The 15,111-nt window shown below is 36.7% G+C and overlaps 1 protein-coding gene across 6 annotated transcripts in view; it reads left to right on the top strand.

Moving 5' to 3' along the window:
- The window catches only part of LOC136038070 (unconventional myosin-IXAa-like), a 266,020-nt gene that overhangs the window by 135,316 nt on the left and 115,593 nt on the right, over nucleotides 1-15,111 (top strand). For all 6 annotated transcript variants that reach the window (XM_065721055.1, XM_065721054.1, XM_065721050.1 and 3 more), the window contains exons 12-13: nucleotides 10,367-10,565; nucleotides 14,206-14,263. In XM_065721055.1, the coding sequence (XP_065577127.1) occupies nucleotides 10,367-10,565; nucleotides 14,206-14,263 (257 nt within the window). The remainder of the gene's footprint in view (nucleotides 1-10,366; nucleotides 10,566-14,205; nucleotides 14,264-15,111) is intronic.

Below are 15,111 nucleotides of genomic sequence, written 5' to 3'. Positions count from 1 at the left end.
AGGCGAATTCAAGCAAAAAGTAATCAAGAAGTACTAAATCAAAGTATGAAAGACTCTTTAAAGGCATTTTGAGTCTAATCACCGTAAGATGCTCAATTTAAAATTTTCTATTTTAGATATTATTCGATGTAATCAAGATGCTTTGATTAAATTTAAGATTCTATCTGATATAATTAAGGTGCTAAGATGCTTTCATTAAATCTAAGATACTATTCGTTATTTACATTTAAGATACAATTTAATCTAATTAAAATGCCAAGATGCTTTGAAGCTTGTTATAAAAAGTTCATATCCTAATTAAGCCTAGCATACCATTCTGATACTGAAAATGAAATGTCTCTGCTTCTATCCAGTATTTAGCAGTCAGTCTTGTAAGGCTATATACAAAGCTGTATTTATAGAATTTACTATTAATGTTATATAACGAAGTCTCGTCTCCTATTTCCACTATTAGTCCGCTGTTAGCATATAATAATAATTTAATAATAATTTATTTGTTACCCGCTTGTTTTGACAAATTAAGCGGAGTAAAAACATTAAGGAAAGAAAAACAAAATAACACAAACAATACAATTAATACAGTCTAATCAAAGGGTGGTAAGGGCCCAAGCGTTGACAGGCATCAGCACCTAATCTAGTATAGAGTTTTTTATAAACAAAAATAATATCAGTGGCACAAAACTTTCTGATAATCTTCTGATTTCTATAAGAACGCGGCAGATACAATAAATATTTACAATAACGAAAATACAGAACTCTTATACCCTGCAAATCTTTATTATTAAGTAACGGGCGCAAACCGGAAAGAAACAATATAGAATGATCGCAATATGTAGAATAAAGTCTGGATAAAGCCTTTCGCGAAAATCTGCCTCGGTTCGGGACAATTTTTGCGTACTCTTTTTTAAGTCTACTTTTAATATCATTTAGCCCACAAGATCGAAAAGCCGATAAAGATGAACAAATACTAATACCAAGCCACCGAATCGAAGAAACGAGCTTAACTGAAAAATAACCACAATCAAGATCACTACTTTGATGCTTAGCGTTAAAAACTAAATATTCACATTATTCAGTATTAAGTTTGAGGCCGATTTCCTCAAAAGACTTAGAAACAAGCTGGGTCGACTTAATTAGGCTAGATATAGTGCGGCTGATCAAAAGTAAATCATCTGCATATGCAACATACGAAAGATTAGTTAGGCCTAAAAACATGATGGATTAATACGTGGCAAAACAGAATAAAGACAAGCATTAAAAAGATAAGGGGATAATACTCCTCCTTGCCTAAGACCAGAACGGATGGGGATATTACCAACGTAGGTGTCACCTGACTTGAGTCGAACATATGAATTAGCATACCAAAAACGAAGAGTTGATATAATAGACACATTTGCACCAAGTTGGATTAAAGAATACCAGAGTTGGCTATGGCATATTGAATCAAATGCTTTTGAAACATCGAGTGTACAGAAATGAACCTCATAACCATTTTTATGCGCTTCAAGTAATAGCGAAACTATAGCACGATGAGCATGTTGGCATCCTATATACGGCTTGAAGCCAAACTGATTAGACATATATTCTACATTAGACAGGAGATCAGGGAGCAAAACATATTCAAATACTTTACTTAAAGTATAAGCAACCGTAATAGGCCTATATGAAGCGCAACTAGTTGGGTCCTTACCACGTTTCAAAATTGACGTAATGTTACCAACTAAAAAAGAATCAGGGACTAAAGAAGAGCATAAACACATCTGAAAAAGTAACTGCAAGTGATAAACTAATTCCTCCGAATTGGTGTTGAGGTGAAAAGCACTGATGCCGTCTATATCATAAGATTTCGATTTAAGTCTCTCTACACTTCTCTTGACACGGTCAACACTAACGGGAGGTACATGACCTTGAATGATTTTCTTAGGCAACAGATTAGAACAGAGCTTGGCAAAACGAAAATGAACCGCATATATCACTGTATCGAAAATGTTACTATAGTGATTGATCCATGATACATTAGGGACTCGGTCGGCCGTAGGCGATCTATCAAACTTCGCGACATTAATCACTTTTTTCCACTGGCTAGGAGACTTAGGAAATTCGGCACCATTGTACCTAATTTTTCGAAGATAGCGTTTAAAATCAAGCTTTGTTCTTTGTTTAATATCGAAAACATTACCCCTTAAAGGGCGGCCGCAAGCTATCCAAATTTTTAGCCACAATTTAGCCCGATTTTTTATTGTTTTGAGCTCTGGGTCATTCTTCCAAATTGAACTTCTTGTTTGTGCTCTAAAGCGACATAGGGGAACAGCTACCTCTTCAGACCTCTTTAAGCACGATACAATGTGGCTATAATAAATATTAAGCTGAATTCTGGCTTGTGGGGACCCAACGCTAGTACACAACAGATTAAAAGGGACTTTAATCGTTGATAGGAGGCTAACAAGCGTAGAAAAATAAAGAGGCCAGTCAGCTTTGTTCCATTCTCTTTTAGAAATCCATTTTCTAGAATTGGGACGAAGGTTCTTCTCAGCAGTAGCATTAAGGGTAACAGTGAGGGATAGGGGGAGATGGTCGTAATCACGCTCATCCTGATCAACATGGACTTCGCCACAGATGAGACCAGAAGAAACGATACAATGGTCAATGTCCGAAAGTGAGCCACTAATATGGATATAGGAATGGGAGGCATCTTTCTTCAAAATTTTGTAACTATTCGGTAGGGAATCTAAAAGAAGCTCAGTCCGCACTGATGAAGAGTTAATATTACAGTTCATATCACCAATTAATAACCAATCCAGTCCATAACTCTCAATGCCATTCAAAAGACTTTTTATTAATGCGCAAGATTTTGTAAATTTAGTTAAACTTCGGAGGGATTTCTGGTCGCAGGGGAGATAAACATTAATGAGGACAAGGTTGGCAAGACGAATAGCAATATAACAATCACTCTCGTGATAGCATAAAGGCGGTGGTGAAAACAGCGTCTTTTTTATTAAACATGCTAAGCCACCTGATGGTCTGCCAGAGGTTTTGCGTGCACTTTTAGAAAAAACTGAGTGTTCGTTTCTTCTCTGTAGGGAGTTTAAGCTCACTAAAGGTAGGAGATGCTCCTGGAGGAATAAAACATCAAAATTTTCTAATTTCTGATCTAAAGAAACGTCTTTCTCCTTAGTACCGTTAATATTGAACGAACATATAGTGAAGTTAGTCTTAGCACTCATTTTCTAGTATAGGACGATCGTTTCGACAGAAGTTCACGAAGAATTCGGCATTTCATTGAGAATGACACATGATTGCCTTGACAGTTCGCACATTTTGGTATAGCCTGGCACGGAGAATCAGGCGAGGATTCATGTTGCCCTGAGCAACGGGAGCATATGTAACAATAACACTTATAATAATGTCAAGGATGTATCCAGGGGAGGGGGTTAGGGGGCTTGAACTCCTTCCCCCCAAATGTTTGCCCTACTCGTAAAAACATAATAAAAATGAATAAAAACAAGTTTCGATGCGTTAAAAAAAATTCACCCTCCCCTTCGAAATAATTCTGAATACGACCCTGGATAATATCGCAGTGAACATGAAGGAGGGCGAGTCGTGTGGGTGTTTATTCCGTCATTTTATTTCGTAGCCATATTTGTAATCTTTTCAAGGTAGAAAAACATCACTCAGCAGAGACTATACTGACATGAGGATCATGTCAGAGTCATGTCATACATCATGAGGATCTACAAGAACGCTAAAATATTCGGGAAAATATCAGTAATGCAGTTCTGTTTCAGTAAAGTTTTCACTAGTGTTTCAGGTACTCTGCCTGTGCCTTATTTTTCTCAAACAAAGACACCAAGTTTTCCATTTTGTCTCTTTTTGGATCAGGCCAGATTCACAAATCCTTTAGAAGGGGAAGCCGATGACTGGCTAGTATCACATTGACAAGCCATGAGTCGTATAAGCGAATTGTTGTTTGTTCGTTCTGTTAAATTTTTTTGGAAAGACAATATTGAGCTTAAACATGTCCAGTGTTTCTATGAAAAAACGACTTTGTAAGTTCGAATTGATAGTTTTTAACAGGGGAATAAAAACTGACCGTCTACCATATTTCTTATCTGGACTGAATAGGACATTTAATCTGATTGGTGTGCTTTTTTTGCTATACTAGGACCGCTTTTCCGAAATACAGTTTGGTTGCTAGCTTAGTTCCCTCATCAATTGTTTTTTGTTTTTTTTTTATTTCCTCTCACTCTCCCGACGCTTGACTTGCAGCTGGGTAAGAAGGTCTTTAATATGCTTGCTATAGTCGTAAGGTCCAAGCTCTTGAACCTTGGAGCTTGTTGCTAAGAGAGAAAGTGGCTATTACCAGATCGAAGGATGTGACAGCAATCAAGAAAGGGTTGGCTTTTGCTGCAGTTGTGCATTCTTTCCAGTTACTGATGATCTTAAGAGCTTCCACGATTTTAAGAAGTTCTGCCAAGACCTGTATTAAGGGAGCCTTTTGGTCCAGTGTATTTCACACATGGTAGTTAGCTGTTATTTCACCACTCTGGTGAAAACATAATTGTGCTTTGTAGAAACTCAAAAAGATTATTTCTTTTATTAGCCCGATGGAAAACATGGAAATTTCTATTATTTAACATGGAAAAGCTTAGAGCATGGTTGAGACATGGGCAACGCAAGGCATTACTTTTTGAACTTTTCTTTATAGCATCACAATTTTCTGACACCATCATAGCAAATCCATCAGTTTTTAGACCCGTACAATTTTCCAAGTCTAGTCCAAGAGATTGAAAAATAAAACTTATAATAGCCGATTCGAAGCTCTCAGTGATTTCTGAGTAAAATGTTTCATGTAGATCTAAAAATCATCAAAATTCTCACATCTTCTGCAATGGTAATTGTTCTAGAGGGCAATGCTTTTTTGTGACTTATGTGACACATCCGTTGTTTGATTAGCAACCACACTGAAGAACTTGGCAGAATGGACTCGTCCAAGAATTTCTTTTAGAATCTCTGGCAAAATATTCAAGGAATTCAATTTGAGTTGTTTTGCTTTGTCAAATGCTGTAGTTTAGCATCTGAGCTGATCTTGTTTTAAAGTGGTATCTACATGGTACCTTAAAAGTACCCAAAACTTTCCTTCGTCTGTCAATGGGTCCTTTTCTGTCAACATTTCTCCATCACCTCTATGGCCACAAAGAGTAATGTTCTGTCGACCCAAGAAAACAGTTAATTCTACAGTTGACTTCAACCTTGCTCTGTTTTTTCCGCACTTGTTTGCAACGATTTTCGTTTACAAGGCATGAAATGCTGGTTTCAGGATATCTATATTTTAGAAGAAAATGTTTGCCTGTGTCAACTGAACCGTGGTGTTACTGATTGTTTCACGCGACACAAGTCGCCACCTTTTTTAATTAGTTTGTCGAAAGTCACGAAAGGCTTCTTGACCAACTTTTGCAGTTGATTAGAGTTTCTAATCGTCGGACGTTAATTAAAATATCATATTTACTAAATTAGCCCTTCATATTATTTGAAAGAACAATTAAAAGTCAATAGAATTTGAATGTCAATAAAACAAGTGGTCGAAATTTCTCTGCTGTCTTCGCTTCAACATGGTAAAAGCTTAAATTTATCCAAAAACCTTATTCTCTGCTGTCTTCGCTTCAACATGGTAAAAGCTTAAATTTATCCAAAAACCTTACACTTTCCAAACCTTTCTAGAATCGCAACTAACCCTATGGCGTCTCTGATATTGCTTGCTTGAGTCTTAAAAACTAGCTTACCCGTCTCGCGTTGCTGCAATATCAAAAGAAAGGAAATTAAAGGGAAATTACCCTACCCCCGGAAAATTCCCCTGTGAAGAATCTCTCCCGCAGACAATCCTCCTCTGAGAAAATTCCCCCCGGGAAAAATTTTCAAGACTTTTAAAATGACAATCACATTTTTTAATTCAAAAAACATTCAAAAGGTTAGGTTAGGATTATTAACTTACCCGTCAGTAATTATTTTTACTTGAAACAGTCAATTTTATATATTTAGAAGAAACAGTTCTTCACCCGCAAACTTTTTGACAGTTTTACGATTTACGAGATGGCGTGCTGTAGCAAGCTGTAGCTTGTAAGCTCGCCGATGTATTCCGAGCAGACACCGGGTACTCCGGACAATTCTCTAAAGGCCTTAGGTAGACCAAGTGTCGTCAAGTCTTTCAAACATTATACTCTTTCAATCATCCAAGAGTTGATCTTATAACAAAATCACAGAAATCTGATCACAGGAGTCCTTACCCATGCCAAGAGGGGAGGAGCTTCCCCAACCCCCCTTGATCCGTTACTGGCTTTGATGAAACCGAAGAATCTACTTTATGCAATTCAAAATTCTCTATTTAAGATACAATTAAATGCAATTAATATCCCTTGATGAAATTTAAGATGCTATTTGATGCAGTTTAAAATTTTCGGCATTTCAAAATAACCAAATTTCTGTGTTTTTGGGGGGAAATGTCTCTCCATAAACGGTGTGATTAAAAAATGTGATCCACCAATTCCCACAACGGGAAACAATTAAAAAAAGCTCGACTAGTAGTAAAAAATTACATAAAAGAAACCGTAAATGGAAGCTGCTTTTTTTATTTATTAAATTGACGTCAGATTTTGTAGAAGTCTCGACATGTTTTCTGGTCTACTGGTGTCATTATATTGACGTTTTTTTCAAAAAAACTGTCACTAATCCTTCTTTGAAAAATGTTCAGGGCCCGAAGGAAGTGTGTCAATGTCTTTGTCTTTTTATAGCCTTGGCATACGAAAGATATTCCGAACTCTATATTTTGCATACTGAAAAAATAAATAAACAAAAATAAAAAAGGCACGTTTTCCATGAACCCTACTTGGATCAACATAGTATACGTTAGAATCCCAATCGACTAAGGTCTTGATTGACTCGATTCCATGGTTTCTGGCACCTACGGATGTCACTGATCAGTACTTATCTAGTTTTACTTATCTATTGGTTGCAATAATCCTGTGATATCAGAGAAGATAAAACGGGTCTCAAAACTCACGAATGCAAAAACAACGGACATATTTTGTACACTGGCGTATTTCATGTCACCTTTCAGCCTTGAATTTTTTTTTGGTATCTCAATTTGTTCTGTTTTTTTGTTTCTTCTTTGTGTTTAAAGAGTTCGACTCTTCAAACTTGTTATTGAAAATATTTATTAAAAATATGTTGACTTAGTCGTTGAAGATGTTGAGGGACATCTAGTATCATCAGCTATGACTAACATCAAAATTATATATACAAACTAGCTGTTGGGGTGGCGCTTCGCGCCACCCCAACACCTAGTTGGTGGGGCGCTTCGCGCCCCCCCAAGCCCACCCGCGCGCGTAAGTCGTTACGCGCCATATTAGTTACGCGCCATTGTAGTTGTGTCCCTGTGTCCCACCTGTGAATAGAGATAGATATAAATATATGTTTTTAACTATGTAAAACATGCGAATATACAACATTCTTCGCTGTCCCATTGTCTGTGCATATAAATAGATTGTCAGGTTTACTGACTCTTGAACATGCAACATATAATTGTCCATGGGAAAAACAATCCGTATTCAGATCTATACCTCATTATTCTAATGATGTGTCCCTGTGTCCCGGTCGTCATTTGTGTCCCGGTGTCCCAGTTTGTAATTTCTCTTTGAGTGTCCCGGTCGTCATTTATATTCCCTGTGTCCCGGTGTCCCGGTCGTCATTTGTGTCCCGGTGTCCCGGTCTGTAATTTCTATTCGAACAATCCCTGTGTCCCGGTCGTCATTTATATATCCCGCCTGTGCCCCCGGCGTCCCCGTTGTAGTTGTGTCCCCGTGTCCCGGTCGTCATTTATATTCTCTGTGTCCCGGTCGTGATTTGTGTCCGGGTGTCCCAGTCTGTAATTTCTCTTTGAGGTTCCCGGTCGTCACTTATATTCCCTCTGTCTCGGTCGTCATTTGTGTCCCGGTCTGTAATTTCTCTTTGAGTGTTTTTTCTTTTTAGTTTTTTTTTAGTTTTTTACCTTTTTTCTTTTTTCAGTTTTCTTTTTCTTCTTTATTTTTCAGCGTCACTATGAAGTACATATCGACGAACCTTTGTTTTTTTTAATTTAAATCTGGTAGGCATTGATGACCTTATCCAAGTCAAAATCCCAAACCCAATCATCATCGCTATCATTTTCAGTTTTGATATGTTTTGACTCTCGCTATCCAGGTGGATTTTCATCTAACTGCGCGGTTTTGCGTTCTTTAGCCGCAAGCCTGTTTTCTTGCTGTTCTTGTGATTCCTCGGAACGCTTTCTTTTCTTACTTTCTCTATCAGCAGCAAGTTTTTTGGCATAAACTCTTTGAGCAGCTTCCTCGGCTGTTAATTTCATGACGTCAGTCAACACAGAAAAATGACGTCACCTGATCCACAGACAGACAGACAACTTATTTTTATATATATAGACTAGCTGTTGGGGTGGCGCGAGCGCCACCCCAACACCTAGTTGGTGGGGCGCTTCGCCCCCCCCCCCCCCAAGCCCCACCGCGCGCGTAAGTCGTTACGCGCCATATTAGTTACGCGCCATTGTAGTTGTGTCCCTGTGTCCCACCTGTGAATAGAGATAGATATAAATATATGTTTTTAACTACGTAAAACATGCGAATATACAACATTCTTCGCTGTCCCATTGTCTGTGCATATAAATAGATTGTCAGGTTTACTGACTCTTGAACATGCAACATATAATTGTCCATGGGAAAAACAATCCGTATTCAGATCTATACCTCATTATTCTAATGATGTGTCCCTGTGTCCCGGTCGTCATTTATATTCCCTGTGTCCCGGTCGTCATTTGTGTCCCGGTGTCCCAGTTTGTAATTTCTCTTTGAGTGTCCCGGTCGTCATTTATATTCCCTGTGTCCCGGTGTCCCGGTCGTCATTTGTGTCCCGGTGTCCCGGTCTGTAATTTCTATTCGAACAATCCCTGTGTCCCGGTCGTCATTTATATATCCCGCCTGTGCCCCCGGCGTCCCCGTTGTAGTTGTGTCCCTGTGTCCCGGTCGTCATTTATATTCCCTGTGTCCCGGTCGTGATTTGTGTCCGGGTGTCCCAGTCTGTAATTTCTCTTTGAGGTTCCCGGTCGTCACTTATATTCCCTCTGTCTCGGTCGTCATTTGTGTCCCGGTCTGTAATTTCTCTTTGAGTGTTTTTTCTTTTTAGTTTTTTTTTTAGTTTTTTACCTTTTTTCTTTTTTCAGTTTTCTTTTTCTTCTTTATTTTTCAGCGTCACTATGAAGTACATATCGACGAACCTTTGTTTTTTTTTAACTTAAATCTGGTAGGCATTGATGACCTTATCCAAGTCAAAATCCCAAACCCAATCATCATCGCTATCATTTTCAGTTTTGATATGTTTTGACTCTCGCTGTCCAGGTGGATTTTCATCTAACTGCGCGGTTTTGCGTTCTTTAGCCGCAAGCCGGTTTTCTTGCTGTTCTTGTGATTCCTCGGAACGCTTTCTTTTCTTACTTATTTCATGACGTCAGTCAACACAGAAACATGACGTCACCTGATCCACAGACAGACAGACAGACAACTTATTTTTATATATACAAATTATGTAGACGAGTTTGCATACATAATTTTTTGTTTGGATCGTTATTGCTTCATAAGAGAAAAATGTTCAACTAATCAACCAAAAAAAGATTATTGGCTAAAGAAAGCAATGCGTCTTTTAAGAAATAAATATCTAAGGTCTCATATTGAAAGCTTTATAAATCAAGCTATTTATGGCAAGTATAATTCGTTGTCCTAAAAGGATCTTTTAGCTAGTCTACCTTAGCCATCGCTTGAATAATTAAACTCTCGTTTTTTTTAACACTTATTTCTATTTAAGATACAATTAAATGTAATTAATATCCCTTGATGGAATTTAAGATGCTATTTGATGTTATTTAAGATTTGAAGTTATTTTGATGTTACTTATGATACTGTTTTTAAGATACAATTAAATGTAATTAATATCCCTTGATCGAATTTAAGATGCTATTTGATGTTATTTAAGATTTGAAGTTATTTTGATGTTACTTAAGATGCTGTTATGTTATTTGTGTTGTTATGTTTTTTTTTAAGATACAATTAAATGTAATTAATATCCCTTGATGGAATTTAAGATGCTATTTGATGTTATTTAAGACTTGAAGTTAATTTGATGTTATTTATGATGCTGTTATGTTATTTATGTTGTTATGATTTTTTTCTTGTTTATTCTTTTTTTGTGTGTTTACTCCACAGTTTAACGTATTTTGTCGGTTATAAATAAATTATTATTATTATTATTATGTGTGTGTGTGTTTTTTTAGGTAACTGAGTTTCGGGAGAAAAATTTGGATCTGATTCACAGTGATATGGTGGCTATGTTGAAGAGTTCCAAATTATCCTTTGTAAGGCAATTGGTGTCAACTGACCCAGTGGCGGTTTTTCGTTGGGCTGTAATTCGAGCTTTTCTTCGGTGTGTGGCTGCGTTCAACGATGCTGGCAAGAGATATCGCTCTAAGCAAGGTAATTTTCCTACTAATCCAGTAGCTTCAGTTGACGAAAATTAGGCGGGGTGGGGCTTAATTGATGGGGGTACTTTTTTCACTTATGATGTTTGATGATTTTGTCATGCTTATCATTATATTATTGTAAAATAGCTCTAAGTAGCGAACAAATAACGATATGTGATTAGATAACGTTAGGATATTTAAGACTTAGTGGTAGGTGCCTTAATATTTTATTTAAAGGGATTTAAATAAATAATATATAAATTATACCGTAAAACCACCATACCAGGGACACTTTTTTTGGTTAATTTTGCGTCAACTGTTCATCGATAACGATTAATATTATGCCATTCGGTACCTCTCAATGAGAGGAAAACGAGTGCAAAATCCTTATCGTATTTTCCTTATCGATTTTTTCCTTGTCGATTTTTCCTTATCAAAATCCTTATCGATTTTTTTTATCGTATTCATTTTTTTATATTCTTAAAAAGGTGTCCCTTGATTGGGCCCAGTTTCTAATCTAGGGACAGTAACTCGAATCACATGGCTAGACCTTGTTTTTGTTGTCTAAACTATCATAGGACACTAAATATATTAAAAAAAAGTTTATTTTCATTTAAAAGAGCAATATGGCACTATTAGATTTCAAGTTTCTTCCAAAAAAAAAAAAAAAAAAAACAGTTAAATGTGGTGAATCACAAAATTATCTTTGGCACTGAGCTAGTTAACTGGCAAACTTCCGATATCTTGGAACTTCAGAGCTCTTCTATGAGTCAACTATGGAGGGTGGAGGAATGTTATAATGTCATACTTTCTTAACGTAGCCTTGTCCTCCTGTAACGCAAAGTAAGGCGAGCTGGCCTTTCTTACAAATTTGGCCGTGACTTTCCCACGCTCCACTTCACTTACTCTCCCAATGTAAAGCTTCTTGCTTTTGTTCTTCCGAGTGTCACTGGGGTTCTGGAAGCTCTATAACCCAGGATCCAACAGTCAATTTGCCGTCTCTTTCTTGTTCCTCTGTTTCAACTTCCAGTTCTGTGCCCAAGTCAGAAGAATTTGAGTCTTGCAAGGGGTAATCCTCAAGTTCAGTACTAATGCCGCTGTCTCGACTGAAATAGGCCGCAAGATCGTCATCACTTTCTTCGCTTCAAGTGCTCGGCTTTATCTTTTTTTTCTGATTTTTACTAAGCTTGTTTGGTTGACTTTCTGACCACACACACATATTTTGTTTTATCTAGGATTAACAGTTTCTTCTCTCCGGCAGAACGTGACTCTTTGTTAGGTGGAAGATCGACTGGTTCGTCTTCCGACATTGAGCACTCACAATCTGACTTCAGATGACTGTTCCCCGACTGTAACCCTGCTCTGAAATATCATATGTCCAGTTTTCAAAACAGCTATTCGTATTTCTAAGAGAAAAAACGAACAAACGAATATTTTGACTGTGTATCTAATTGTACTAAAAACAAACTTTAAAAAAACGCAAAATATTGCAGTTTAATAAGAGTTAATATAACAAAAACAAATCAAAAATTAAGCCTACATAAAAGAGTTGATTCTTTTGTATTTCATTTTCGCTGAAGACGGGTATTGAATATGCAGCCCAAACATTCGCTTGCGGTTTATATTTATTACTGTCTTTGCAGGTAATTCCATTTAATATAGTTTCTTGTTTTTGAATCTGACTTGTGCTGTGTAGGTTTCCTGTGCCTAGCTACTAAGGTATTATGATACCTAGGTTGAATTTAAGTGTTTTTCATATATCTGTGTTGACATGTATTCTTTTGAGTAGGCAACATATTTTTGTTCATCAAAAAGAGAGAGGGAAAACATAGAGCTAATTAAGCTGAGCCGCCAACTGAAGCCAGTCGCTTTCCACATGAGCATAGCAACGGAATTTAAGTTGACAACACTGTATCAAACTTATTTGAGCTCTTGATGAATGTTCACCCAACAGTATCTATTTTTCTTGTTAACTGATAAGGTCGCTGAGAAGTTGTCTAGGAAAAATTACTAACACTGGAATGGGGTTTCGTAGAAATCTTTTTCTAAGTAAGCCTAGCTTTCACGCAGTAGAATCAAACAGGTTCTGGTATCGAACTGTAAATAAGGAGTGACTACGGAAAATAGTAGCCAAAATTCTAATAAAAGGACTTTGATTGAAATATGCAAATCAAAAGAGCCGGATATTATTGTGATTACGAATATATAAAACTTGTCAAGTTTAAAGTTATGCATCAAAGGCTGCAAACCCGAGAAAATTTGCCTGATTTTTAAAAAGGTCAAAAACACCCTCAATATGGCAAGTGATCTTAATGTTAAGCCTGAATATAGAAACTCATGTTAAAACTTAAAACAAACAGATATTATTTTGTATATGGAGACTGCCCCAACCTCAACCCCCCGCTCTTTATGCTATCCTTTTTTATTGTAGTTGAATATGCATCTTATTCCAACTCAACGACCCTTGTGCTTGAGCAGTCGGTTTCAAGGACTTCAAGTTTTAATCTCACTCATTGCTTTCAATCGGAAAAATCTGTTTTTTAATTTGATTGTCGAATGAATCCCAGCAATAAGCATTCAAAATTGGAGATACCCTGAACATCAATTATCTATCCTTGACCTAATACAATGCTTCCCAAAAAGAGGTTGCACGTACCCGCAGGTGGGGGTAGCGGCAGGATTTATGATAGTGATCTCTTGGTAATTTTTTCCAGCCTATTTCAAATGGGGTATAGGGTTTGAAAATAACTGTTCACCCTCTGCTTCAACGAGAATCGCACAAAATATACCTTAGTTTAATGATAAAGCCTAAAAATATTAGTACGACAAACAATATAATGGTCATCAGTCTACTCAATGAAGCATAGTAACCGAACTTTGGTCCTCTAGATAAAATCTGCGATCGCCCCTTTCACGGGTGTGAGGGCAGCTATGCCACGGCTAGTGTCTATAGGGTTTAATTAGATTTCCAAAGATGTTTCATATCTAAATGTGATTTTCCAAATAATGGTGAAAGAAAGTTACATACCCCTCCCCCCGCTATTGCATAAATTCATGCTCAATTTTTTTCATATTTGTGCACACTTGTTACCTTGCTAACTAATTAGGGGAAATTCTTTCCTTTAACATAGATACCCGAATTACTCCAGGGAATTTTTTTTTCCCGAAAATTGAAAGAAAACAAATGTTATTATGACGAAACCTTGTTTTGCGTGTTCTTGGTTGTTTCCTTGAACATCATTTCCCCCCTTATTGCTAAGTTTCTGTTTTCTCAGAAAAAATTTCTAAATGAGTGAGCCCGGTGGATTGCGGCAAAAATAGCGACATATACGCTTTCAGAAAATACTCTTGTTAAATTTGTTAACAGTTAAATAATTAGGCTATGGAAAAGTAAGCCATGTATGAGGAAGGCCACTAGCTTTACTTTTTTTTTTTTTTTTTTTTTTTTTTTTTTAAGGTGAGTAGTTTCAACAATCACCAAATCTAATATCCATTTAAGATGTCCTGAATGGTATACTAATTGTGTTTGATCAATTAGTACTATTAGAATGGCATTGCTCAAATGTTCGATCTATTATGGTTACCTATAAGTTTCTAGCACTTACTTTTCCTTGATCTGTTTATATTTTTCTTATATTTTACTTGTATTACAGTTGAAAATCTACCTAATAAGCGGGCAAGTCGACATATACACAACGATTCTCTTCTTAGGTAAGTTTGCATCAGGACTTACTGAAGAAACGTCTAATATATTATTTAAACTCTTTCCAAATGGATATTAATCCCAGTTGTTTTTCTTCCTTGTTTCTCGTGTTGCATGAAAAAGAAAAGTGACTAATGCACGCATTTATTGTTGTATTAAAATAACTTCAGTTAAGAGTTATTCTTAGGAATGGGTATGTTTATGCAATGGGGGCAGTCTGAGGTAAAGTAGAATTTAGTGTGAGTCACTATTATGTGCAAAAGCGTTGAGCAAAACTTGTTGCGATGTTTCAAGTCGTTACCCTTTTCAAAATATTTAGCCCTTCCCCCTCTTGAGTTTCAATATTTTTTCAGTAATCGATTATCGAAAAATCCCAATGGCAGTTACAAATGGATAGGAAAGTTGAATTTTAGCGTGGCTAGTCTGTTATATTTTCAGTCACTAGTCATAACAGTAAAAGGATGGGTTAAGAACTTAAAACTTTGGCGTACAGATTGAATAAAAGTGCTATCTGACTCTTAATGTTATGTCACTAAAACTTTGCTTTTCTTGGTTCTTATGTGTGTGTTGTGAATGATTAAGTTTTTCATTCCTTCAGTTCATTTCGATAAGGGGGAATTTTATAATACTATAGTCAGAGGCATCACACGTCGTAATTTTGGGAGGGAGTAATGTATTTTACTTTACGGCTCGTGTTTTTCCTATTTTCACCAATTGAACTATTCAGAGTCAATTTTTCCCAAGTCCATAAGAGTAAACAATCCCTTCCCGGGCGGTTATTTCTGTAATATCGAATTAAACTCTTATAGTAGGCCAAAGTAATGGGGAAACAATTTACCTACCTATCTGTAATATA

The sequence above is a fragment of the Artemia franciscana genome, chromosome 17 (assembly GCF_032884065.1).
Source record: "Artemia franciscana chromosome 17, ASM3288406v1, whole genome shotgun sequence".
Taxonomy (NCBI): domain Eukaryota; kingdom Metazoa; phylum Arthropoda; class Branchiopoda; order Anostraca; family Artemiidae; genus Artemia; species Artemia franciscana.
The sequence above is the reverse complement of the archived record's forward strand: the minus strand, read 5'-3'. Positions and strand labels throughout refer to the sequence as shown.